This window comes from Marmota monax, unplaced genomic scaffold, assembly GCF_021218885.2.
Source record: "Marmota monax isolate L192 unplaced genomic scaffold, Marmota_monax_Labrador192_F-V1.1 WCK01_AAM20220418_F8-fsc00013, whole genome shotgun sequence".
Classification (NCBI taxonomy): Eukaryota; Metazoa; Chordata; class Mammalia; order Rodentia; family Sciuridae; genus Marmota; species Marmota monax.
This window is the reverse complement of record NW_026692202.1, coordinates 7,988,921-8,015,640: the sequence shown is the minus strand read 5'-3', so window position 1 is coordinate 8,015,640 and position 26,720 is coordinate 7,988,921. Positions and strand designations below refer to the sequence as shown.

The window sequence follows — 26,720 nt, the reverse complement described above, 5'->3', positions numbered from 1 at the left end:
GAATTCAATAGAGTAAGTTAATTTGAAAATATATATTCCTGGAAGACACTAATTTTGAATAAAGTAATATTTTGGGGGGTATTGTAAAACATAGAGCCAAATAATTTCAGTTTTATTTTAGGGAGTGGGGTAATTTGAATCTAAGATGATTATATGTTGTACATTTTAAGTACAAAGCTTCAAGTGCTATATTCTCTAATTCCAAGTGCAAATACAATTAGCAATTACAACTTAAACCTAATTATTTGGGTATAGTTGATTACATAGCTCAGTGTACTAGTATTTCTTCAAAGTTAGTTATAGTTCCTGGTGTCTTTGCTCCTGTTTAAACAGACCTAATGTTTTTTAGAGTATTATTTATTAGGTTCTGGTTATATGGTATTTAACATCTTTAAATGTATTCATAAAATTAATTCTTTCTCTAAGGTTTTCAATCTTTAAAATATATACCAAAATTAAAAGGAAAAAATAAATTTCTAATCCATAGTATTTCTATAACCCATATTTCTGCAGGAGTGAAATAAATCTACATCTTGATTGAAAGAAACATAATGAGTTTTTTTTAAGCCAAACCTCATTCATCAGTAATATCTGCCTGTTTTTCATGATAAAAAGATTATATAAAATGGGAATAATTGCCATGTGGGTATTCAGACAGTTACAGTTCTCTTAAATTTAGATTTTCCTGATTTTAATATATTGGCATGAGCATCTTGTTGGGTGCTTCCTTCCCAGCCGTTCTTATTCTTGTCCACTGCCTGTCCAGGCAGCACAGAGGGAAGGAAAGTATTCAGATGATTTCTCTGAAGTGACTTACAGTATTGACTGCTCTCCTCTTTGAGAAAGAGTAAAATTTTCCAGCTTTGCACTCTGTGCCATCATTCTCTCCTTGTCATCTCGTTTTCAGCCATTTATTCCCATCTTCATTCTCTTAACTCATTTCTGTTTTCTTGTTCAAGGGTTTATTCCAAGACTTCTTGTTTTCTTATCTGTTTCTTATTCTCCATATCACTTTTCATCTGACTCTTGCCTCCTTCTGCCTATATGCTATAGGCTCAATAATCTACATCTTCAGCTCTTTCTAGATCTCCCTGTTCATAGATCCAGCCACCCCTCAATCATCTTGATATGAACATCTCAGACTCACCTGACTCAACATGACAAAAACCTAACACATTATCTTTACATGCAAACTTGCTTTGCTTTTTCTGTTGAATTTCCCTCTTTATCAGGTTGTCGTAACCTGATTGCTGGTGGTCATTCAAGGTCTCTGTCTCTCATCTCCCATTTTCAGTTGATCAGTAATTGTTCTCAGTTTTTCCCGACATTTCTTAAATTTATTCTTCTCCGCCATCCCCACTGCCTCAGTTAACATCCTATCCTTTAGGCTAGAATCATGTCTTGTATTCTGCCCTATTTGAGCTAATGTATCTGGCACATCAAAATGGTCTTTTTAAAAATGAGTCTGATGATGCAATTTCTGGACTTAAAGCTATTCAATTGTTCCTCATTTCTTGGAAGGATGAGCTCTGATCTCGGCATGATATGCCTGTCCTTCATCATTGGGCTTCTTAAGCCTCAGATTTTACTTTCCTGGTATTTCTTGTCTCTGCCCTTGTACTATGGTTCTCCTTGTACAATTGTAGCTCTCCCTTACCAACCACTCTCTGCTGTGTCAATCTTTGCTATGCACAAAGAGTTCGATGTGCCTGGTATGCCCTTGCCATTTGATAGCCTAGTCAACACCTTCAAAGTAGTCCTGTGAAGTCCCACCTTCCCTGACCCATGTGAGTTAATACCCTATGCTTGGTATGGTACAGAGTTACTTTGGTTGATAAAACAGTTCTTCATAATTTCTGTAATGAATATTTTGTTTTCAATTTGTTTCTCTCTCTGCTTCTTAATCATCATATGAGTTAATTCCTTCTGCCATACTCTTCTGCCACATTCTTCTGTCATTATGTTCTGCTTCACCTTGAGCCCTGAGGAATGGAGCCTGATGTCTATGGACTGAGACCTCCCAAACCCTGAACCCCTGAATAACCTTTTCCTCCTCTACAATTGTTTTGGTCAGGTCTTTTAGTTACAGCAGTGGAAAGCTGACTGAAATATACATAGAAGTTTGGTTTGTTCTGACATTCATACATGCATGGAAATCGATTTCAGTTCATGATCCCCCATCTTTTTCCTCTCCCTTTTCCCACCTGTTTTTCTCCTCTCCAATTCTCTTTTCTCTAACAGACTTCCTTTCACTCCTCTATTAATTTATATTTGATTGGTTCTTCATATTATCCTATCCTTTCTAACTCTTTTCCTTTTATTCTAGCTTCCACATATGAGAGGAAACATTTGACCTTTGAGTTTCTGAGTTTGTCATCTTTCACTTAGCATGATATTCTCTATTTCCATCTCTTTACCAGCAAATGTCATAATTTTATTATTTTTAATGTCTGAGTAGAACTCTGTTGTATAAATATAGCACAATTTCTTAATCTATTCATTTATTGATGGACATCTGGGTTGATTCCATAATTTAGCTATTGTGAATTATGCTTTATAAACATCAATGTGGTTGTGTCTCTGTAATATGATGATTTTTGATCTTTTGGGAAAACACTTAGGGGGTGTGTGGATAACTGGGTCATGTGGTGGTTTAATCCCTAGTTTTTTTGAGGAATCTCCAAACCGCTTTCCAAAGTATTTGTACTAGTCTGTAGTCAGAATGGCAATGACCAAGAACACAAACAATAATGAATGCTGGCAAGGTTGTGGAGAGAAAGGAACAGTTATATGTTGTAGTAAATCTTATTTTCAGCATATTCACATAAACTATTTAGCAGCAGTGATGCTTTCCTGGACATGGGCGCTCTAAATATATTATAAATAATTGATCTATTTCTTTCTTTTTCATTTCTTTTCTTCTCAATCATCTTTATCTGTTTATTGGTTCTTTGTAGTTATACATGACAGTAGAATCCATTTTTACATAATTATACAATCATGCAATATATCTTGTTCTAATTCAGACCCCAGTACTTTTCCTTTTCCTTCCCTCTCTCACCCCGTGCTCCCTTCCCTCTATTGATCTTTCTGCCATTTATTCATAGTTAGAAAATTTTTCACATATATGTTGTTTGATTTTTCTGAGAAATGTTTATTCAAATCATTAGCCTACTTTTAATAGGATTATTTGTTTTTTATTCTACTGAGTTGTACAGGTGGCACAGTGGTCCACTGGGATAGTATTTTAATAACTAAAAAAAGATCTTATGAAATGAATTTTAACATGAATGCATTAAATGCATACCAAATCTATCTTGTTATAATCAGAACCCTACCTGGTAAAAGCTAATAAAAACAAAAACCTAAAATGTACCTGTCCTTGGCCCCATATCATATGTTATTTTACCATCCATAAATACTTGTGTTTTTATAAACCAGTCTTCCTTTTGAAAAACAAAAATTAAATTTAGTATTTAACATATACTTAAATTAGAATCCAAAGCAATAATTCTTAAATTTAATTGGTACCAGAGAATGGGATTACCTGGGTTACTGTTGAAACTAGAGATTCATAGGACAAGCCTATGATTCAGCAACTCTTGCAGTACACAGGGGCTTTATATTTGTAATAGGAACTGTTGGGAGTTGCCTGGCTCCAAAGACTAACTAAAGAAGTTAGAAGAGCCGTCCAACGGTGAGCCCTGCTGGATCACATGATCCTTAGCCCCCCCCACAATCAGAGCCCTGCTGGCTCACATGATCCTTACCCACCAATCAGAGCCCTGTTGGCTCACCTGATCCTTACCCTCCAATCAAAAAGCACCCCATGCCAACTGTCAAGCCACCCCTGGCTCTATAAATATGCAGAGCTGTTCCTCAATAAGTTGGCATTTGCTCCAAAGACAAGCCTTGTTCGGTCTTTCAGGAACTAGCTAATTGTGGTACATTGCTATTGTTTACCAATATCTAGTTATCTCTATTTCTAGATCTCAGTGGGTGGCCATTCCCTAATCCTTAAATGTAAGTGTGACAAGGTAGATCACCTCAGTTGGTGAAATGAAGTCAGTGTTATTGCTCACTTCCAGGTGGAAGCATTTAGTTGCTGGTATCTTATTGACTCATTTCTCTAGCCCACTCATCCTTGAGCATGGCAGTTAAGCTACACATTCGAAGCATCCTAAAATGTTGAGAAAAATATTGAATATTACTATCCTGGAGAAATGTCTAGAGCTATAACAGACTTTGTTCTTTCAGACTTTGATGGGTTGGGATGGGGTGGTTTTTACTTATAGCATAAACTAGTCTATTGGTTTTTGGACTTCATTGTCTCTGGGTGACCTGGTAATTTTTTTCCAATTAGTTCCTAAGTGATCATGGTGCTACTAGTGTAGCAACCATCTTTACAACACTGAGCTATCCAATCTTGGCTGATATAAATTTTTTTCATATTTTGAAAAATAATTGATATTAGATCAAACCTGTCACTATAATAAACAAGCCATCATTTGCAAAGTGAATTTAAAATTTTCAAGCAAATTTAAGTTATTTCAGTGATTTAACACTGACACAATTATTAATCATTTTTTAAAACACTTATTTCAGTTATCTTTTATACTAAGTAATTTTAACTCCACTTAATATTAGTGTGCTGAGAGTGTTTTAAACAGTTTTGCATGAGCTTTAATATAGAAGAACATTCCAATGTAAGAACAACAAAAATTGCCAACTATAGACATGAAATATTTAGAATACTGTTAGAGTGATTTAATGTTTTATATTTCATAAAATTTACAAATAGTTTTACTTTTAAAGAATTTTGCAAGAAGTACTATTTGTGTGGGTAATGAGTTTGATTTGTTAATTAAGCATTTTAACAAATCTCCCATTCCATTTCACAATGAACTTTTCATCCAATTGAAATAATTGGGTTGGCATTAAAAAAAGAAAATTAAGTCAGCCCTTGAAATCTTAATACAACTTGTTAATTACCCTATTAATTACACAATAAGAAATGACAAGCTATAATTCTCTTTCCTAAAATATGACTGAAGGTCAGAGAGCTATCTTACTGGCATACTGAGAGAACAAAAATTACAAATGATGCAATTAAAAAAAATAACCATCAGATGCTCAGCCAAGGGGCTGGATCACTGTTTTAAATGTAGTCTTTAAATGTAGCTTTATAAAGCTCTTCTTAAGAAAGTAGTGCTTGCTGTATATTAAGAAATAATGTTGTGAAGATATTTGTAATAGTTATGTGTTAAAAAAAGATACATAGCAAGGGGTTTCAAACACTGCCCAAGTCTTAGCTTTTATACTACTGAAAAAGGACCTTCAGCCTACAGCAAAAATTAAAGAATATTCGCACAGGCTATCGGCAAAGCAGAAATTCACAGACTGGTTTTCTCCTCCACTGAACAATAATTCTTGAAAATCTCTTTCTCTCCCCCACCACACACTGTCTCTGTGAAAGAGTAAATATAAATCATTTTACACACACAGTGATCTATTGTGGTATTGTTTATATATTAGTGTATGCATTTTCCTCAGTAACATTTAAATGGGCTTCACAAGACTTCATAAGACTGACAAAATTATTTGTAATCATGTTAGTCATTAGTTTTGAGAGAGCTAGACTAAACCATTTGTGCAAAATATAGTTGTATTTGTCTTCAAATCTGTATAGCAACACCATTATATCATACTTGGATTTTTAAAAAATTTATAACAGTGAAACATAACTCAATTTACCATCTTAAACCTACTTACATGTAAATTTCAGTGGCATGGTGTTAAGTATATTCACATCATTGTGCAACAAATCTCCAGAACTTTTTCATCTTGAAAAGCTAAAACCCATTTTAAACAAGTCCCCTTTATTCTCTCTTCCCTATCCCTCCAAACCACTATTCAGTATACTTTATGTTTCTATGAATTTTAATCATATAGTGTTTGTCATTTTGTGATTGGCCTATTTCATCTAAAATAATATCCTCAAAGTTTATTCATTTTGTAACTTGTGTCAGAATTCCCTTACTTTTAAAACTAACCACCATTCCATTCTATTTGTCACATATTGTTTATCCATTCATCCATCTATGAACAATTGGATTTCTTCTACCTTCGGCTATTGTGAATAATGTTGCCAGGAACATAGGTATTCAAATACCTCTTTGAGACCCTGTTCTCAATTCTTTTTGGTTATTTCCTAGAAGTGTAATTTTTAGACCATATTGTTTAATATTTCGTGAAACTATCATACTGTTTTACACTGTGGATATGCATTTTGCATTCCCACCAAGAGTGCAAAGTTTTAATTTATCCACACTCTAGCCAGCATGTGTTATTTTATTTAATAATAGCCATCCTGATAGGTATAAGGTGATATCTCCTTGTGGTTTTGACTTACATTTCCCTAATGTTGAATTATGTTCAACATCTTTCCATATACTTGTTGGATAATTATATATTATCTTTGGAGAAATTCCAAATTTTGTGGTGAAATGTATTTCCTTTTTATTTGCCTTGATTTTTTATTATATCCAACAAATTATTGCCAAACCAATGTCAGAAAGATTTTCCTCTGTTTTCTTCTGAGAGTGTTACAATTTGACATCATAACATTGATATCTTTTATCTCGTTTGAGTAAATTTTACATATGGTTAAAAGTAGGAGGGGATCTTCATTCTTTTGTAGATATCCAGCTTTCACAACACTATTTGTTGAAAAACTATCCCTTTCACATTTAAAAGTCTTGGCTGGCACACTTTTTGAAAATCATCTGACCATATATGTGAGAGTTTCTTTTTTCCTCTGGATCTCTCTCTCTCTCTCTCTCTCTCTCTCTCTCTCTCTCTCTCCATCAACTAAGTAACTTCCTTCCTTCCTTCCTTCCTTCCTTCCTTCCTTCCTTCCTTCCTTCCCTCCCTCCCGTCCTCCCTCCCTCCTTTTTTCTTTCTTTCATAATATGGATTTAACCCAGGGAACCTTACCACCAAACTACATCGGTAGCACTTTTTTTTTTTTTTAATTTTGTGACAGGGTCTTGCTTAATGCTTCACTAAGTTGCAGAGGCTGGCCTCAAACTTGCTATCCTCCTGCCTCAACCTCCCGAATGACTGGGATTACAGCCATGTGCCACTATACCTGCTCATGATGGTTTATTTCTAAGCTCTCCATTCCATTCTCTTAGGCTATATGCTTGTCTTTATGCCAGTACATACTTATTCCAATATAATTTACTGTAGTTTTGGAATGAGTTTTGAAATAAAAAACTATGAGATTTCCAACTTATTTTTTTCATTTTCAAGATTGTTGTGGTTATTCAGTTTCTTGAGATTCCATATGAATGTCAAGATCGATTTTTCTATTTCTATTAAAAAATATTGATATTCTGATAGGATTTAATATATCTTTTAAATGTATATATTTTAAAACACTTAAAATTTATTAAGTTTTGTAGTTATTAGTATTTGTGTTAGCTTTTCATTGCTGTGACAAACATTTCTGAGAACAACAACTCAAAGAAGAAAAAATTAATTTTGAGCTCACAGTTCCAGAGATTTGTCCATGGTTGGCTCAGTCTGTGATCCCGGGCCCAGGGTAAGGCAGAACAGCATAGTGGAAGGGCATGGTGGAGAAGAGCTGCTCCGTTCGTGGCTGCCAAGAAGCAGAGAGAAAGGACAAGAGTGGCTGCAAGAAAGATGGACTCTTCCAAGGCATGCCCCCAGTTATCCACTTCTAGTCACATGTATATTGCCTAAGTTATCACTTAGTCCATTCAAAATAGGATGGACTGATTAAGGTACAGCTCTCACAATCCAATCATTTCAACTCAAAACATTCCTTCATTAATACAGGAGCTATTGGGGGCTACTTCGCATACAACGCCTAACAGTATCATTTGGAAAATATGGCTTGCTTTATTCTCAGACACAGCAAAATTATATTTACTCACTTTCTTTGAAGCTTAGCAATTTCATGTGATTTTCTTTGGTTAATTAAATATGAGCAAAAGTACTAAATCACTTCTTTGGAATGCTTTAAAAGCTAAAGATCAATTTGTTACATTTTCTTCTTCATGCCATGATGATGATGATAATGATCAGGTTGAGGTCCTGGAATAACCATAATGTGCAGAACTATTGTACCACTTCATATTGATAGAGAAATACCTTTGCATGTTGTTTAGTCCCTGAGATTGGGCACTCTTTTTAAGGGATGATAATCTTTTCTGACTAATATATATATATATATATATAAAACAAGTAAGACGAAATATTTACATAAAGTCTTAACAATAAAAAAGGGAAAAGAAAAACCCTTAAAGTCAATATATTATTACTTAAAAGAGTTATTAAATATTTTAATAGTTTCCTTTTTTACATCTTAAACCATGTTTATTGCTATATAGAAGCTTAATTCATCATGTCAATTATTAATTGAGTTGTGGCAGATGTTCACTCTGCTGAAGATATGTGCTATTGCTCTCTTTCTGTCTCTCAAGAGATTAGCTTTACTCAAGTAGCCATTGTGTGATGACCCAGCTTGAAATCATAAGACCATAGATTTAGGTATCCAAATTTGTCAATTGGCTATCATAAATTTCTTCCTTATGTGGGAAAACATGCAACAGAATTGTTTTGAATTTACATGATACAAGTTATGTAAAATAATGACACCTTGTAAATGCTAAAGGGGCTATTTTGAATTTCAAAATATTTCCTTATTGAAATTTAAAAGTATTTGATAGCTTTAAGGTGTAAAAGCATTGAAAAAAGTAACCATAATAAAAGATCATGGGGAAAATTTAATCAGTGATGAAAATATTTTTTATCTTGACTGTGGTGATTTTATCATGTCAAACCTTATTAAATTGTACCCTGTAAATATGTGCTGTTTAGTTTATTTCAGTTTTACCAGAATAAAATTTAAAACAAACAGGAAAAGTAAGAGTGATGTATCAAATTATTTTATCTTACAACCACAACATTTCTGTAAAAAAAATTCTGTCTACATTTCAGTATTTGCAAATGACATCACTGTGAAAATTTGAGAATGACTTAAAAGTCTTTATCGGTAGAATATATTAATTTTTCTGCTTGATAGAAAACCTAAAACTGCTACAATTCTATCTTGTCAGAAGATCAAAAAATTTTAAGATCAACTTGAAATTTTCAACCTTCAATCAGAAGTAGATTGAAAGGAGAGAAGAACAGAAACATTTGGAGAAGAAATTATTCTAATATTAAAATGAAGAGGAGGGATAGAAAAGAGAGATAGTGTACAAGAGATAAACACCAATAATGATCGTCATGACAACAGCTATTGAAAAATCACTGCATGCAAGTTATAAACTAAGCATTTAACATGTATTTTTTGTTTTTCTCTTTTCATCACAACTCTGGTATATTGTCCCTATATATACAAATATGAAGTCTGAGTTTTCATGACATTATGAAACTCTTCTAAGAGAAAGTTCTAGTAAGTGCCAGAACCAGGAATTGAACCCCAAATGTTGAATCCACTGCTCATATTCTTCACTGTAACCCTATGTAATAACAAACACAAATAAGAAAAATTTATTATCACATAATAACAAAGAGAAACAAACTTTGATACGTATAGGCAGATGAACAGTGAATTAGCAGCAGATGCCTAGCCCTTGTTTCAGGGTCCAGGGTCTCCACACACATCTCTGCAAGACAGAGCTTTGACAGAGCTTTGATGATTGACTCATGGTATAGGAATGTTAAGACATTTGGAAAGCATTGAAAAACTTTATGTGTTCTCTGCAACTTTTGCATTGCACAAATTTTTGAGAATCTAAAGTTTTCTCCAAGGTTATAACAAGTGCACTGTAAGCCAAGTTTTGTTTTATGAGATATTAGAAAATACAGCCCAGCAAACAAAAATAGGAGATAAGCAGAGATCAGTAAATGGTATATAATATCTCTGGTTTTACAGAGAAAAAAGATTATATCTGAAGCATCCTACTTTCACCATAAAAAGCATACATAATTCCCTTTATACAACTATTCAATATAACTATTCAGTTCTTTCTTTCTTTTCTTTTTCTTTCTTTCTTTCTTTCTTTCTTTCTTTCTTTCTTTCTTTCTTTCTTTCTTTTCTTTTCTCTTTCTTTCTTTCTTTTTTGCAAAGGATGAATAATCTCTACCATTTTATAAAAGGAGAGAGGCAATATAAAGTTGAATCATGTAAAATGTACCTAAATGGCTGGAATATACATCTTAGGTACTAGTACATAAAGCATTCAGCACAGGAAGCAGCATTACATTATCACTGCCAAGTGCTAGTTTCAAATATATGATACTATTTACAATGGGGCCAAACAATTCTTTGTTGTGGGGAGCTGGAAATTAACATGAAAATTGCCTTTGAAACTATTTTCTTTTTTAGTTTTTTTAAAGATTCAAGCCAAAATACCATGCCATTCACTGTTTTTAATGCAAAAAACAGATGTATGTATATTATAAAGCTTGAGTTCCAAGCTATAAAGTTTGTTTATTAACCTGTGATTTTTAAATATTTATTGTGAAACAATAATAATTCTATTAAAAAGTATATTTCTATTTTTAGATGAGTTTAGAAGAAACACAATTTTGTGAATAATTGTTAAAGCCATATGTTTTCTATAAGCACCTTGATGCTACTTTACTCCTATTTTCTCTCAAAGAAGGAATTTGGGGTCCTGGGATACAAACAAGACAGCAAATAATTGGTATAATTATAGTTCTAGAAACTCCTAAGTGTTTTATTTATTTATTTTATCTTATTTAATCTTTGCAGGAAGTAGAGAGATATTTCAGAGAGCATAGAACAAGTGAATACGTTCTATAACTTGTCCAAGATCACAGTACGTGGCATCCATGTGATGCTCAGTCTAAGGTCTGTGCTTTAGCTATTCTGCCACTTTGCCTCTGGACCATAATAGGCTGGAGCTATGTTCAAAATTTTAAATGACCATTTATCTTATAGGCAATGTACAATAGTGAGAACACCATAGAGGTATCTACTACCTGATAACCAGCCTGACTCTCATGGCTAGTCCCAGTCTGACTCTCATGGGTAGTCCCAGTCCATCTATATACAGGGACAAGTTTCATTCAAGTTGTTTCCCCTGGTATCTTATGAATTATTAAAAATGATTCTCTTTTTTATTTTGTCCATATGCCTTCTCCATAATGTGCTTAGAGATGTAAGGTTCATAGCAAATAAGAAACTGAATTTACAAAATGTTCAATGCATGACCAGAGTTACTGTATTTCAGGACAATATTAAGGAAATTGGACCCCATATCACAAGAATGAAGGGAGAAATTCCAGAGTATGAGCCCTGAGTCATTGAGTTAGTCATTTTTTTTTTCCGTCACTCTTTTCAAAATACCTAAGAGCAACAACTTAGAGGAGGAAAAATGTGTATTTTAGCTTACAGTTTCAGAGATTTCAATCCATGGGCAGCTGACTCCATGCTCTGGGCCCAAGGTCAGCTAGAAAGCAGAGAGAGATAAAGATAGATATACAGATAGAGATGTAGAGATACAGAGTGAAGGAAGCTGGGGACAAGATTTACAATCCAAAGGCATGTCCCTGTGACCTACTTCCTTGTAGCCACACCCTACCTACCTAAAGTTACAATCCAGTTCAGTATTCCTTTCAAATTATTAATCTAGCCAATGAATTAATTCACCCATTATTTCATAGCTCTCACAACCTAATTATTTCAACTCTGAGCATTCCTGCATTGTTCAACAAGTTTTTTTTTTTTTTTTTTTGCGGGGGGGGGGGGTGGGGGGGCGCACCTCATGTCCAAACCATAATAGTAGCTCAGGAAGGGAAGAAAGGGAGGTTATTTGGTATATGAAGAGTGTATAGAAGGGTGCAAGAGGGAAGCCAGGTGGGTCTTCAGTTCCTGTTCAGAGCAGAGGCCATGTATTTGGGCTGCAGGCCAGAGCAGTAAAGGCCAAAAGAGCCCCTTTAAAACTATCCTGAAATCTTTCAAGAATGCCTCCTGCAGAAAAAGCTGATTCAGTGCTTCTGTACCAGCTCTTTGAAACAGGGCTTCCTGGAAGAGCCTGACAAATTAATGTTTCTCTTGATGAAAGCAACCTAAAAGTAGGTTGCACCCATTTGTAGAATGAATTCAGGTACTTGAATTCACCTTCCAGAGTAGACAACATTTTTCAGACCACAACTGAAGAGCAAAGATTGACAATACTAATAACCCCAAGAGGGAAACATATTAGAAAGCAATTAGTATATTTGTCAGTCTAAATGCCCAGATACATATCTTCTGCTGTTTGTTTAGAGGGAGAGGGAAAACATACAGTCTGCCTGGTTCCTGGAGCAGCAAGAGATCACCAATGAGGGAAAAGACAAAGCAGGGGAATATTGGTGCAAACATAAAATTTATCCTCTTCCTTTTCAGTTTAGCCCCAAATTGCCCCTGTCAAAAAATACTCAGAGGACAGAGAGAAGGTAAACCAAAAGTCCTTTCATCTCAATCAGCTGTGCTTAGGAAGAGTTGATGGCAGGGGGTTGGGGGGATATTAGATGAAAATCAGCCCACACCCCAAGATACAGTCACAGTCGGCAAGCCCCAGGTCTCTTTGAGGAGGCTCCAGCCTGCCCCTCACAGCGCCTGCTGCCCCTCTTTGTTCCATTAGAAATAATCACTCCTAAGTGGCCCATCATCAGTGCCAGCATGATTTTTTTTTTCAATTTGCTAAAAGCTTTTCCCTCAGCCCATTTTTATTTTCTCTTTTGTTTCTAAGTAACTATTTTAATTCCCTTTCCCCTTTATTTTGCAGTTAACTGACTTGAAAAAATCTGATATTTAATGGGGCTTACAGACTTCTTTCATCTATCCTTCTGTGCTCCCCTCCCCCGTCCCTAGTAACATTGCTTATGCATTAACCAACAGATCTATTAATGGAGTATTGTTCTGCCCTTTTGCAGATAAAGAATAAAGAGAACTCCAGTTGGAATATTTTTTTTTCTCTCTCTCTCTCTCTCATATTTCTTTTTGCAACAAATAGCTTCCTTTTAAATCCAGAAATGAAATGATGTTGAGGTCCTAAATTGCTCTCATCTAAAATGTTTTACTCCCGTCTTCACTTTCCTAGATTATGATCAATTTTCCCTCAGAATGAATTATTCAAATTTAGCCAGTCGTCTGAATCCTTAGGAAAAACAATGCCTTAGCACTTCAGGTCTATTGTACTCACTTATCACTTGTCATAATCTGCCTGGTACTCACAGATAGATTCTCTTTTTTTCTTCTGAAATATTATTTATTTTCTCAAATGGATTGCAAGCTTCTCGAGATTAAAGATTATGTTATTCATTCATTCATTCATTCATTCAACAGATGTATTTGAACATATACCACTTGCTAGACACAATCAAATCACTTATGATATACCCAAGAGGTAATCAAATAAAAATTTCTACCTCCATGAGGTTTATATTCTAGTGGAGGGAGACAAAGAATAAAAGTCAGTAAGTTATGTAGTTTGTTAAAAGTTGTTAAGTGCAACAGAAAAAAATAGAACAATACATGAGAATCTGAAGTATAAGAGGAAAGGTCTATAATTTTAAATTGGGTGGTCAATGTAGATAAAAGAATAATCCATGTGGATAATCAAATAGGAGCATCCAGGAAAAAAGATGTACTCCAAAGCAGGCGCTAAACAAATGGAGTTCCCAGCAGCTTACTGGGAAGGCTGTGATAGGAGCAGAGAGTACAGCTTAGGATATATTCATTGGGGATCCTGATGACATCCTAGTGAAGATATGTTGGGGAAAGCAGTTGGATATAGGAGTCTAGAGATTCAGTAGTGTCTGGGCTGGAATATTCATTTGGTATTAAAGTCGTGAAACTGGGTGACATCTAGCACAGAAATGAGTTTAAGAAAAATGTCTGGAAGATATAAAGAAAGGATCTGTAAGGAAAGAAGAAAACCAAGAACATGAGTTACCCTGGAATTCAGGTGAAGAAATTATATCAAAGAAGCAGGAAATAATATTCTGATTGTTCAAGTAAAAATGAAGGCTGAAACCTGACCATAGTATTTAGCAACCTGTAAGGTCACTGATAATTTCAACAAGAGCAGTGTGAGCAGAGTGTTGGAGACACAGTCTGATTAGAATGAGGTTTAATGAGAATGTGAGGTTCTGAGGGATGAATATTTGTATCCCAGAAACTTATTTATGGAAAATCTTGTCTCATTGTGATGTTGTTTAGATGTGGGTCCATTGAAATTTACTTAGGTCATGAGGGTGGTACCCATTATATAATAGAATCAGCATCCTTATGAAAATAGGCCAGGGAGCTATCTCATCCCCTTCAGCCATGTGCAGTCTTCTCTTGGAACTGAGACCAATTAATTCTGATTTAACAACTAATTTGAGTAGTATCCTAACGTTTAGCTTAATTCTTCCTGCTACCCTCTAACTCCTGCTTCTGTACTTCTATTAGAGCCTTTCCAGAAGTTGTATAGCTGGCCTAGGATCTCTAACCCATAACCCTAATTCCTTTTGTTACCCTACCCAATGTGTCAATATATCTCATGGCTGAGGTCTGGTTATGAATCTACCAGGACCCTGTGCAAGATGTCTGGTGTTGGTTTTGCCATTGTCTCAACCTCTTAAACAAGTATGCATGCCTACCCCACTCTCCTGTTCACTTCTGCTATAAAATACTTCCGAGTTCTCACAATTTACCTTGCATGCTCTATTGCAAATTTGTCCTGTGTTGACAACTTTGTACTTTTAGATTTTACAAGAAGTTGTAATGCAGATGACATAAGTATATATGGGTGTTAAGTGTCCTGGTCTTATTAACTTTGACCTTTGAATACTATAATAACTATAGCTAATGAACTTTGAATGACAACTCAATGATTTTCACTCTTATTTATTGATTTCCATTGGCTAATAAAATGTTAACAATTTTCTGAATACCTCTGATTTTAGGTACTCATTTAATGCTAACTAGCTGGCATATCAAAGAGTTCTACATCGAATAACAAGGAATTGCTGAATATTAGTTATGATAGAGGCTATGCAGTCATTTATTGTTTGAAAAGAGTTTAGGAGATTCAGACCCCTCTCATTTATTAAAACTGAAAAACTAAGTTAGTTTATTTATTAGAAAATGATGCATATTTGAAAAGTTATATAAATTGTAAATGACAATCAGAAAAGTAAAAGAAAAATATTCAAGACAATAAAAATGAGAGAAAATATAAAATTTTAAAATCTAAGAATATTTTGAAATAGATACTTTAAAATAAGTAAGGTTTATGCTTAAAATATAGACTAGGTTTCACATTTGTATAACAAGCAGCAAATGTAATAGTTATTCTGCCCAAACCCATAGGTGGATAAAAGTCAACCTGCAGCACAATTTAATTGCCATTGTCATTGTTGGGGACTAAAAAGTATTTTGGAAACAACTAAAAAATTAAATTGCCCTCTGAGAATTCAAACTGTGAAGTCAACACATAATGAATGATAATGACAAGTTGCCAAGCTACCTTAAAAGACATGGAATGCCTTACAGGTAAGCAATATTTGATTATATCCTGCCTGAAGGCACAAGCATAATTCATAGAATAAGTCCATCAGAAACAGAATAGGTCAGACATTTAATTTTCTTAAAAACAGAGACAAGACTTGTCCAAATATTGTTAATGGGAAATAGATTCTTAGCTTTTACTCCCAAAAGGATCGGCCAGGTTGCACGGTGGATATAAAATTGCCTAGGAAATTTGTAGAAAAACGTTCAGGGTTTAAATCTGGTTTTCTACTTAACAGCCATGGAAATAATATCTGAGAAAATAATATCTGAGATTCAGTGTCTTCATCTCATCTCTGAAAATTGGGGATGACAATATTACTTCTTTATGGAATTTTTGTAGATATAATATAAACCCTCAATAAATCTTATTAATGTTATAGTAATTGAACCAATTTCATTTGTTGTGATTCCATACAAAGTATCAAGCAACCTTCTGATTGTGATACAATTTCTTGTATAGCTTGAGAATTCACTGGCCATGTAACTCAAGAATCACCATGCCTGTAACTACGGTATTTCTTATTATAAATGCATAGATTGGATTTATAGTATTATAGATAAGTCTCACGATTTTCATCAGTGTGAGTCCATTTGTTAGCAATGTGGCATGTTTCAGAGGAACCCAAAAAGTCAAGATTAATAACTTTTAAACAAATACTGCCAGTTAAGGAGGCAGGTAAATTATTTTGTGTAAGAAATTCTGTTTCCAAAGAAATGATGATAAACAAATAGATACGTGGTAGGACATTAGTAAAAAATCTAGCATGAGGGGGAACATGGAAAGAACTCTCCCTGTTCTCTCACTTATGCTAACAAAGGATGAAACACAAGATCATCTCTTTTGATTTAATATCTTGAATTATTTTATTATTTAATATCTTGAATTATTTTATTATCCCCTAGTTTACCACTCAGATACCTTTTCTTATAAATACCATTCAAGTAATCTTTTGACAGGAATATTTGTTCATATCATTCTCCTTAATTTCTTCAGTGATTCCACATAGGCAGGGAAGTGTAGCTCACTTATAGAACATCCTAGCTTCCATTTCTCAGAGATGGGTCCCAGACAGTAATGTTCATCTCTTAAGGTAAGCCTATGGCCCAGGCTGCAGTTCATTAGATGAAGAGACAGCTGCACCAATTAGATTCTCTTCTAGGATTCTAGAAATGGAAGAAGCAGAGACTAGTTGTTTTCTCCCTGCTATTGGACTTATAATATGTAAACTCAGAAATTAAAAGATTGCCTCTTCCCAAGAACTGAATTCCTAGAGTTGAGTTTTTTGAAACCATATGAATAGTTCTAATAAATTTTCCTTTTCTGAATAAGCAGGATTGTTTATAAAATACTTGTGGCTATGCAGTTCCTTCCCTTAGCACATTCAATCTATCAGGGTGCCTTTCTTATGTGATTTTTCACTTTCAACTGAGCCAGCCTCGTCTCCTACCATCTCACAGTTTACCTTGAATCTCCAGCTGTATCAACCAAATAACTCACATGAATTTTTGAGCTTCCTATACTGTCCTGTCATGGTGCTTTGTAATACTGTTTCCTCTTTCTCTAATACCACCCATTCTGACTTTCCTACTAAATGTATGTCCATCCTTAGAAATTCTATCCCAGCCACTTCTACTGTACTTTAGAGATAGCCATATTATTGCACGTGATTCATTATAGAAAAATGATTTGCATATCTCTTTCCCTAATGCCCTATAATCTCATGGTGGCAAATATCTACTCTTTTATATTTTTGCACTTTATGTCTGCAAATAAAATACACAGTAATGGTGGCATGTGTTCTGACAAAGTCATATCTTCCAACCATTCATAAAATAAGGTATATAATATGTATTATAAAGTATATATGTGATGTTATATGTAATATGTATTATTTGTAATATAATATGTATATAAATCATATACATAATACTCTTATATAAAATAATGGTATTTTTTTCTGGAGCAAAAAATGTTAAAATAAAATCTGAGTTCCTAAAAAGTCATATTCTTCTTGCTTTCTCAACAGCACATAGAAGTTCTGATAATTATTGTTAGCCAGGGCACAACTACCTAATGCTTCTTAAGCTGTTTTGTCAGTGTCAACTTTAAATCATATTTGATGTATTAAGTGGCAGGATAAAACCAATAACAGCAGCATCCTGGGACAGAGCCAAAATAAGAGCTGTGAAGGATCATTTGCTGCTCCATAACTGCACTGACCTGGACACAAGTGGGGATTAAGGGACAGCAGGCTACCTAATCAGCCACTGTCTGGAGAGCTACAGTCGGGTTCTCACAAGCTGAGACAGCAGTGGGGATGACAGAAGGACAGGTAGCCATCGGAATTGAACAATGAGGTGTGCTGGTCCCACTGGAGTGGGTCAGTCACATGGCCAGGATAGCAAGTGATAAAGTGTGCTTGAGGAAGTATGACAAGTGCTGAGACGGAAGAGGAGGACTGTTCCTGGATTACAGACTTCTACATGTTCCCTTTGCCCTAAAAAGGGTCCCTGTTTGATAAAAAAATAACAAGTTTAAATAATTGTTGAATCAAAATGTTTCCAAAGTCTGATCACAAACCAGAGTACAGTCATGCTGTTCAGAGAGTTTCAGAACATTTCTGTGGTGCATGTTTGAGTTGTGTGCATTTATGCACAACATTTATGTTTGTCTCTTCAGAGTCCCTTGAAGGATTCTTTGGTCACTTTTTTCCCTCTACCCACTGATGCCACAGCGATAGGCATCTAACTCCTAGTTCCACCAAATAATCTCGACGGGGGGGGGGGGGGCACTATATGTGGTCCTTTTCGGAACTTTGACAGAACTTTTGTAGAAAAAAATTCTTTTCATGAGCATGAGATTCTATTGTTCATCTGTGTCATTAGGTAGATAAAGTTACGAGGTAATGAAGGTAACACAGAGGAAAAGAAAACTCAGTAACTAATTTAAACAAGTCTGGGCTTCAACCTGGCAGGCCTTTATTTTTGGTTACAGGAGACAGCTGCTTTTTTTGCTTAATGTAGTGTGAGTTGGGTCTGCACATATTACCAAGAGAGTCCCAATGAATACAACTGCCTGTTCATTAACCTATCCAGCTATTTACCTGCTCTATCTCATTGCAACAGGCAAAAGCCTATGTGCAGCAGCTATATGACTAGGACAAAGAAAAAACAAGTGATAGTATGGATCTAGCACTGGTCATCTTAAGACAAAGCCACTTTCCCTGTCAGTGGTGCCCCCAGTGAGAACAGCACTTGAATCAGTCACTAATGTGCTTATTTTTCCTGTGATTAAGACACAAGCAAATTGTAATGGCAAGAGGCAAGGTAAATGAATTGAAAATGCAACATTAATTTTGTTGGCTTCTCACAAATTGAAGCATTCTGAACAGAAAATTGGCCTTAGCACACACTAAAACTTAGACCCTGAAGCTTTAGAAGCCAAAGGAGTTTGACCTTGGCTTGATCAAAAACACTATTTACTTTTTAATAATGCTTAATGGCTTTTCTCATATCAGTGAAAAAAGAAACATGGATCACACATTTTTGCATTGACTTGAGAAGTAACAGACTTGCAGCCCCTTCTTTCCTTAACACATCTCTGCTGGAATCTCAGGCATGTTCCATAGTTCAGTCCTGACCTTAAGTAGGTGTCCCTCAGAGGTAGTGTAGAGCTCATCTTGTGTATTGGACCTAGCTAGACTCAGCACATGTTAGGAATTGAGCACATTCTATCTACTTCATTCCTATTAAGCCTGCTTCTCCTCCCATCCTGAACCCATAACTTCTGGTTATAGCACAAGACTCAACCCAGTAAGACAGCATCCTATTCTCTGTACTCATCTCTGTACAATTTTCTTTGGATGGAGTGGATGTCTGAAGCCACAGTGATTCATTTGCCCCACTAGGTCTAGAGTATTGCAAGCCACTATCATAAAGTACCTTTACTTTGGAACTAACTCTGTGTTGTGTGTTGAGTCAAGTCTAAAGACTCCTTATTATAATGTCTACTCAGTATGGTTCTATTTAGCCACTGTCATGGTATGCAGTCCCGCGTGAAATCCTCTTCTGAATGCTCCTAACTTCTTTGTTTGTACCTTCCTCTCCCCAAAATATCTAGAGCACTATCTTCACTACAAACTTAAACTCCACAGGCCATGATTTACTCCTGGATTTGCAAATATACAAAGACCTTACTAGAGGCTTTTACAATAATATAGTAGCTTGGTTCCATATGTGAGAAGTGATAAGAACTGGTCATTTTCTAAGAATAATTTGAAGGTCTATCTGGTAGGATTTATGAGAAAGCAGACATAGTATGTGCTAGAAATAGAGTAATCAAAGATGATAGAAACAATTTTGACCCAAGTAACACGAAAGATAAAATTTGCCATTATTCTTGTTGGGGACAACCCAGGCAGGAGCAGCTTGGGGCACAGAGGTGAAGAGCCAGTTTGGGTATACTATGTTTGTAAAGTAGAGATTCTGGAGTACCAAAGGACTGCCCTCTCATCTGACACCAATAATAAAGTTTAGCAGCCTCTGAGATTACCCTCGTTTCTGACACAAATTTCAATTTCAGGGTTCATAAAGATTACCTCAATTTTGATAACCCTAGAAAGGTTCAGAGTTCTTTGAAAACTGTTATACTCACTGTTACAATCTGTAACAGCAAAAGGATACAGAGTACAATCTGCTTAAGGCATAGGTACAAGGGCAGAGTCCAGGAGAAATCCACACTCAGAGCTATAAATTGTTCTCTCATTTAGCTATGGCTGAAGTAAGTGAAAGTAGAAAAAGAGTATCTTATTGGCTGAACAGTGCTAACTTCTCCAAGCAATAATGTGGGACAATATGCACAGAGTATTGCCAACCAGGAAAACCTACCTGAACCATGGTATCCAAAGTTATTTTTGCAGCTTGGTCATGTAGGCATGACCCATTGGGCTTACAGTCTCTAGTACCTTCAGAGGTTGAGCTCATACTACTTGGCCCAAAGCTCTTACCACAAACTACATAAACCAGGGTACCTAGTTAAGAAAGACAATCATGCCAGACAAGGCATTCCAAAGACTTAGAGATGAACTACCAGGACACAATAGCAAAAGCCACACCCCTCTTTAGATAAAATTAATTCTGTACTATACAGATGTCAAATAGAAAAGTAAGCTTAGAAATCTAGAGTTCAGGGAAATATTCTTGTCAGAGACAGACATTTGGAGTTGCAGAACGTGGCATGAATTTAAGGTCCTATATTCTAGGTTCTCTACTGAAGTTACATATCTCACTCCCATAAAGGATGGCTGATAAAAATTTGGAATCCAAATTTTTTTTTCAATGCCAACATACAACTCCTATCAAAATCATTTTAATGCTCTTATTATAATATAAACTATTTTAAACTTACATATGTAAATCTATTTTCATAGCATTATTATATTACAAAGTCCATGACTGGAGCACATACACTATTTAGTTTACTTTGAAAGATCTCTGTAGCCCAAATAAGACCTTTTAAGAAAAAGAATTCTTTGAAATACCATAATTTGGCCTGCCAATGAATTATTATCTTTCCTTAGCCAAAACAGAAAGGCTGATGATGAAACACTGAATGCAGAGGAGTCATTTTTTTTCCTGTTGTTATTGCTTATTACACAATGCAAGAATTACACAGACCACATTAACTAAAATGATAAATAGGTCTGGCGATTAAGCCAGGTGGTAACGCTCTAGTTTGTGTAGCTGTTGAAATGGATACCTGGGTATGGGAGGAAACATGGGACTCCCTTCCTGGGGCTAGGGGAGGTTGGGCCTGCTGAAGAGGTGTTGTGATTGATTTCTTTAGAAGAGAGTGCCAGCTGGAGTGTGCATAAATGGCTCCTTCTGGATTCTCCTTAAAAGCTAAATTGATGGCAACTTCTGAAAAGAGCAGCTCAGACCTCTATCCTTGTAGCATAAATATAAATCTTGATTTCTGCTACCACTGAAGTAAGAGAATGTAGGAAAAGGTAAAATAATAATGGTAATGTACTCTCAGTGAAGAAATTAGAGAAATAGAATGTAACTCATCTACCAAAATAAGGAGATAATTGCAATGTGGTGCACTTCTTTGTTAGGAGAGATTTTAGGAACCCATCTGTGCAGATTGTTTCTTTTTTATTATCATTACATAAACTAATTACATTAGGGAAAGGGGGGCATTTTAATTAAAAGGCTGTTTTAAAGAGTTATAATTCTACTGTGTCATTAAGTAACCTAATCGAGTGCTGAATTTGTTAAACAGTATTTGTGAAAATGGTTTGCAAATTATTTGTAGTAACCACATTTTCAATAAATAGATTTTTCCCTTTTATTTTTCCATTTTGACCAGATGAATATATGGCAGTAATATATGCCAACCATCTCCATTTTGGGGATACTTATTTTTTTAGAAGAAAACAAAAATATTTCATTTTACAAAGCATGCATATTTGTTTGTGTATGAGAGGTTTTAATTAGGATAATCTCCTCAGAACATGATCAGTTGCAAAGGGAAAACATTGGGGGAGGTGGAATGATGGTTAGAGACCCACACAGCTAACATTGTGATCAAAAGACATTGCTGCTGCATAAACTCGTTTTTCTTTGAATAAAAACTTCATACACATTAATTATGCTATTTGGATGACATCACTGTCCCACATAAAACAGGTGGGAAACTTTTATTCTTTGGATGTTTTTAATGCATTTTCCATTCTGTTATCCTTTTCCCATTCATCCAATGTATTCTAAATAATAGAATTCAGAGAGGGATTACTATCTAAATGTTAGGGAATGGAGAAAGCAAAGAATAAAGAACAGAAGTATGGAAAAGTGAGAAAAAAATAACATGCAAAACAGAAATGAAGGCTTAGAGGAGACTAAGTACCTACTGAAGGGGTGGAAACAGGAATTTAAACATCACTATTTTAGTATTCAAACTGGTCTCTAGATTTCTTCTCTTTACTTGAAATGCTGAAACATTCTTATTTGAAAATTGGATGTGAAAAGCATTACAGAAACCACTTTTGTATAAGATATGCCATAGTCAAAGTATAAAGATCAAATAAATACTATTATTTTAATTATTATATTTATTGATGAAATAGTGTCTTCAACTTAGTAAAAATACACAAAATACACATTGAATGAATGAATGAAGACAATATTTCACCCAAATTCTCAAGTAGGACATGGCAGCTCCAACTAACAGCAATGATTTTTAAAAAAATATTTTTGCTCTTCAACATCATTCCCTGGGGAAGCTGGCAAACTGAAATCTGTTCCATTAATGCCAGCAGAAGAGTATATGTGTGAAGAGACTAAGTAAACATTGTACCTGATGGCTCAATGAACTATCCACATGAGCTCTTAAGAAACTTGAAAATACTTGGCAGTATTTATACTTAGGATGAACTCTACAAATACTATTTCTGGATGTCATCCTTAAGAAAATTTCTATTTTTGAATTAGTTAAGCTTTTTTAATCCAAAACTGCTGGGCTAATCTGTAAGTATATCTCCTTTTCCTTTGGTAACAAATTAATCTCTTAAAATGTTCTCTTAAGTTTTTATTCTATACTTTTTATCTAAATCAGTATCAAAATATCTTCCAAAAACCATTTGGTAGCCAGTAATTTTTTAAAAAATATGTTGTTCTTTGGCTCAAGCTGTAGAGTATACTAGCCTAGCATGTGTTGTCCTGGGTTCAATACCCAGCACTTAAAAAAATTTTTTTTCCCATGTTGACAAATGTAACTACAATGATGAACTATCATTTACTATCTAAGATAAGAAGATTCCTTTTTCAGTGTTTTATATATTAATGTTTTATCCTATTGTAAAAAAGAAATCAAATCCATGTACAAAGCTCCATAGATTATAGTTTTTTAATTAGCTATACATAGATTTTGAACTGAAATTCAAACCCAATATTCTGGCTATGGTACACTTATTCCACCAAAATTACATTTGACATTTACACAATCTTGTGAGATCAGTAGAAAAGGGGTAGATTTCTTTACTTTGCTAAGGTTGATATTTGTTCAGTCTACATTTACATGAATATTTTTTAGAATTATAGAATTATAGAATTAATTTCTATAATAGCAGGAAAAATTAAGTCTAATCCAAATTAGCATTTTTTTCAGGAATTTTGGCTTTAGTGCCACTAAATAGTCTTAATTATTGTGGATATTCAAAATTATTTGTAATATGTGCTATATTTATTGATAATTATATTAGCAATAAAACAAATATTTAAAATATTTGTTATTAGTTAAAAACACCGAAAATTAATTTTTATTCTCAAGATCTCATGTGGTCATTTAATACAAAGTAGATTCTTAGTCCTAATAAGGTATGTCTTTATTCATGTTTCCAAATAGAGTTAAGTGACATGTTTACATACATATCCATATACATAAATGGGGGGAATCCAGATTAGCTATTTAAAAATAACTTGTTTTATACTATCATACTAATAATGATGATGGTACTGTCTTTAGGGAAGGTAGTACTAGACAAGTAGAAATATACAGATGTAATATTCTAAAAAGAAAGATAAACAAAAATTAAGAATAGAAGGAGAAAAGGAAATTGCTTAACTTTGTCCAAGTTACAATAGAATTAAATAATTCATTTTTTTTATTTTGAACTATTTTGTAGAGTGGGTCTTACATATCAGTTCTTAAATGTGTTTCATTACTTGAAAATTACATGAAGGAATAAATTCAGTAATCTGTCTCTGTTGTTTTAAAATACATCACAGTTCCATGATCTATTAATGTATCCATTAATTTGATATATTTGAAATTTAATCAGGAGTTAACTTCTCTATGAGAAAGCCTACTTTACCAATGTCTAAAGTTATATTTACGTGTTTGTATTTACATATCTTAAAATATTATATCTAGAAAACAAACAAAAGAATGTCAGTTATATTTTTTTAAATAATTTATTATGATTCAGGTTATTTAGAGCCAGTTTTATTAAGAAAATTTACTTCACTTCTACATATTCACCAGATTGTGTATACATGTGTATTTATCACAGCATTACTTGCAAGTAAGACAAAAAAGAAATAACCAAAGTGTTTAATAAAGGGAATAGCTATATAAGATGTGTGCAAACTGAAGCAGTGTTCATTAAGTCAAACAAGAATTATAGTCACTGACTTACAAGGATCTCTAGGATGTTGTAAAAAACAGTTATTAATATAAAATACAAAATAATACTCTATTTATGTGTGTGTAAGTGCATAGAAATTCTTACAGAAGATTTGAAGCTATTAATAGTGACAACTCAATGGAGGGTGGAATTAGGGTATTGAGGAAAATTTTACTCTAAATCCTTCTATAAATTTAAATTATTTACATTAAATTATAGTTATTTACTTCTTTTATGATTTGAAAAGTACTTTACAGAATTTGTAGCAAAATTAACTGAGGACCTGAAGTTTATTAAAATAGGAATTTCAATGGTTGTACCATGAAATGCACCTGGACATAATTAAGAAAATCATGCATCATAGTTAGTGTTTGGTGATTCTATGGCCCACTCTGATTTGCCTCCAATATTCCTTTTTTCTTTTTTAATTAAAGGTCTCATTCGTTTGCAAGAACTCATCAAAGCTCCGTCAAGATATAATCTTCGACTTAAAATCCGTCAACTGCCTGCTGATACAAAGGATGCAAAACCCTTATTGAAAGAAATGAAGAGAGGCAAAGAATTCCATGTAATCTTTGACTGTAGCCATGAAATGGCAGCAGGCATTTTAAAACAGGTAATTTTGCATTTCTTACATTAAATCCTTAGTCTCCATATACTTGCATTTGAAGTATGAGATTTAAAAAAAATACAATGTCATTGTTACAGTCAATTAAAAAACCAGAGAAATCACCTCCATGAAATTTTATAATACAAAGTCAGGAAATTGCTTTTAATTAATTGTCTTAAAGACAAGTAATGTAAACATACGTGCTTATCAAAACAGTTTAAAGTTTTGAGGATATATTCAAATGCCTACAATACTGTTAATCAGATTATTGAATAATGAGATAGATATTTCTGTTTTATACTGAAATAAAGGAATAAACTATTAATGTCAATGATTGAATAACTCATCCATTGTTACCAGAATAGGAAAAAAAAAGATAAAATAGAGAGATGCCTTATATATTTGATATTATTTCATCATCACCACAACCAAAAGAAATAAGGACTATATCCACTTTATACACAAAATCTGAATCTCATCTCAGAATGAGAAATTTGAATAATGCAAGGAAATAGCAGAGTGGTTAATGTCTCATCTATATTTATTCCAGAATAAAGCTATGCTTACCTAAAAGAACACTTCTAAATTGGTCAAACGAAACAGTTTGGAGCAGTAAGCACCATTTAGACTGCACAGCAAACATGAAAAATTGAAATTATTGTTCATCTATCTCTTGCATGTGAGGGAACTAAAGTTGTGGATTAAAATGGTTAGTAGAAGGCAATGCACTTACTAGGTGGTAGAGTGGGGTTTGAACCTAACTCCTTAGATTTTTCTTTCATGCACCCTGTGGTGACATCACATGGCTTGGAATTAGTCAGCTGTTTTCAGACCTCTCATGCAAAGGATAAAATGTCTGCTGGAGAGTTATACAGATTCAAATGACAAATTATATCCCATTAAATATAACTACTGACAACAAATGCCTATTATAACATGGTTAGTTTATTAAGCAGATGTTTGTATTCCAATATGAATGTTGCTTTCACTGTAGTAAAATATTTAATTTGATTTGAAAATTTGCTCTAGTTTATGTTTGGGTAACAAAGCATATGAGTGATTTTGGTTTTGGTTTAGTAATAAATAAAATGATGCAATAAACTCACCACTAAAATCTAGAGTCAGAATTTATTTTTCACATAATTTCCAAACAATTCTTGTTCACATTTAGAGTATACAAATTTGGAAAGCAGACCTTTCTTGGCTCCCAGAGCACTCTACTATTCCAGTAACAGAACTTTGTCCTCTTTATCTAGACTTCTTACAAATATGTAAAAGATCAGTTATATTTTCTTTGAAGAAGTAACTAACTTATTTT

At 34.1% G+C, this 26,720-nt stretch overlaps 1 protein-coding gene across 3 annotated transcripts in view; it reads left to right on the top strand.

The window, feature by feature from the left end:
• Positions 1-26,720, top strand: part of Grik2 (glutamate ionotropic receptor kainate type subunit 2) — a 669,837-nt gene that overhangs the window by 225,125 nt on the left and 417,992 nt on the right. For all 3 annotated transcript variants that reach the window (XM_058575396.1, XM_058575405.1, XM_046430718.2), the window contains one exon: positions 25,227-25,408. In XM_058575396.1, the coding sequence (XP_058431379.1) occupies positions 25,227-25,408 (182 nt within the window). The remainder of the gene's footprint in view (positions 1-25,226; positions 25,409-26,720) is intronic.